This window comes from Frieseomelitta varia, unplaced genomic scaffold, assembly GCF_011392965.1.
Source record: "Frieseomelitta varia isolate USP_RPSP 00005682 unplaced genomic scaffold, Fvar_1.2 scaffold_370, whole genome shotgun sequence".
NCBI classification, from domain to species: domain Eukaryota; kingdom Metazoa; phylum Arthropoda; class Insecta; order Hymenoptera; family Apidae; genus Frieseomelitta; species Frieseomelitta varia.
The window spans coordinates 419,474-421,414 of record NW_025110113.1 but is presented as its reverse complement, the minus strand read 5'-3'; the positions used below and the strand labels follow the sequence as shown (position 1 = coordinate 421,414).

Here is a 1,941-nt window from a genome sequence, read left to right as displayed (position 1 = left end):
TCGATTGAAAATGCTGAAATACTACGAAATAGAATAGAGCAAGGCTTCCGACAAATTCGAGAAACACCAGGAACGATAGAGTAACCAGATGAATGACAAGACGCGTGCAGGCTTATCTTCAAATGCAAGGTGGTTATTTCGAGCATCTTTTGTAAAAGTAATTAAAACAGAGAATTCATTATATCTCATAAACAAAGACAGATAGGACATATATTTATATGACTTTTTTTCATTATTTTTAGGCGTACAATTAGCTCCCGAAATGGGTGCTACGAAACACCCTAATTATAATTTATAGCTTGTATTCTTGAATGTAATTTGCTTGTCGATTTTTTTCCTCTTCGTAGATCAACGGTGAGGATGTGACAACAGCGTCGCACGAGCACGTGGTCGACTTGATACGAAAGTCCGGGGAGCTGGTCAGAATGACGGTGGTATCCCCGGTGATCAGCCTTCCGAATTCGCAATCGGCAGCACTTTTGCCAACTAGTCAACCCATTCAGAGGCAGTACGCGACACTGCCGCGCAAGGGCAACAACAACGTAGTGATTGGCGGCACCCTCGGCAGATCACCGGCCCCGATGCCACCGCGGAGAGACCCGAAGACCACTCTGAGCGTTGGCCGGGCGCGAGCAAGATCGATGGTCGCGGGATTAGGTAAACTTTTCGTCGAATATGCGAGAGATCGACGTATCCTCGAACGTGAAAAGAGTACGCAGTTATCTTGAATCTCTTGGTAGAACTGTTTCGCTTAAATTCAACGCTGGAACTATCAAAGGAGGAGAAAATTTCCATCAGAGACGTTCAAAATTCAAAATGATGGAGAAACTTTAAGAAAAATTGACGAGAAATTATTTAAATCTCTGAAATACGCTTACTCACAAGTTTATAAGATATCTGACAAAAATAAGTAATTTTGACCGTAATTGGCAGTTCTGAATGATTGAAACACAAAAAGGTAGAGAAACATTTTACATTTGACGAAAATTATATATATAATTATATATATATAATATAATAAATATATAAATAAATATTATTATATATTTTACTTTTCTGTACTTATTAGAAAAAAATTTATATATATATATTATCAATAATTATATATAATATTATATATATTCAAAAGTTATTTAAATCTTTAAAACACGCTGCCTCGTCTATCTAACAAAATTGGCCATTTCGACCACTTTGGTAGTTCTTCTAGTCTTCCAGTGACCTTCTTCTATCAGTTGTCAATGTAATCTGAATTTGTTTGTAAGATCAGACACGAAATTTGAAGCATTGCCAAATATCACACGTTCTTCTGATTGCCAAATGTCACACGTTCTGAAAATTGGCTGCAGAAGGCGGTGGCGAGAGAGACGATCGGGACGAGATAACGTCGACGGGAGCAAAGTCGAGCAGCGCGGAATCGATCCATCTTCCTCAGCAGCCGTCGACCGGGCCCAACACCGGGCAGAACACGCCGGTTCAGCCGCGAACGGCCAGTATTCGTTCGAGACCCACCTCCAGTAGGATCACCGCCGCAGAGCTGGAGGTACAGTATCGCGAGGCGTATTATCGCCTCGTTGCTCGAGAAATCACGACGCGCTTCTTCTTGTTCTCCTCGAATGGCATTGCACGAACCAACCGAGGCTTCAGCTTCGTCCTTCCTTTCTTCCAGGAACTATTTCAGCGGCAGCAAGGTAGTACCAGTGGTCAGTACAGCTCGTCCATGATGAGCTCTCACTTTCAGACTGGTCAAGCTACCAAGTCGCATCCCTCCTCGCCTGCTAAGACCGGCAGGGTATACGCGAGCGTAGCTGAAATGAAACGCAAAGGCAAAGTAAGGATATATACAATCACCCTCGAAAAATTAATTGTACACTCTCTTTTTTGATTCTCTGCCTCCAGTAGTGGATCCGTTTCTTTCTTTTTTTTTTTTTTTTTTTTTTTTTT

At 41.6% G+C, this 1,941-nt stretch overlaps 1 protein-coding gene across 10 annotated transcripts in view; it reads left to right on the top strand.

Annotated features, from left to right (window-relative positions):
- The window catches only part of LOC122530976 (SH3 and multiple ankyrin repeat domains protein 3), an 80,274-nt gene that overhangs the window by 74,603 nt on the left and 3,730 nt on the right, over positions 1 to 1,941 (top strand). For 6 of the 10 annotated variants that reach the window (XM_043658436.1, XM_043658442.1, XM_043658435.1 and 3 more), the window contains 2 exons: positions 348 to 657; positions 1,347 to 1,828. In XM_043658436.1, the coding sequence (XP_043514371.1) occupies positions 348 to 657; positions 1,347 to 1,828 (792 nt within the window). The remainder of the gene's footprint in view (positions 1 to 347; positions 658 to 1,346; positions 1,829 to 1,941) is intronic. The other 4 variants (XM_043658443.1, XM_043658437.1, XM_043658434.1 and 1 more) reach the window with 3 other exon arrangements.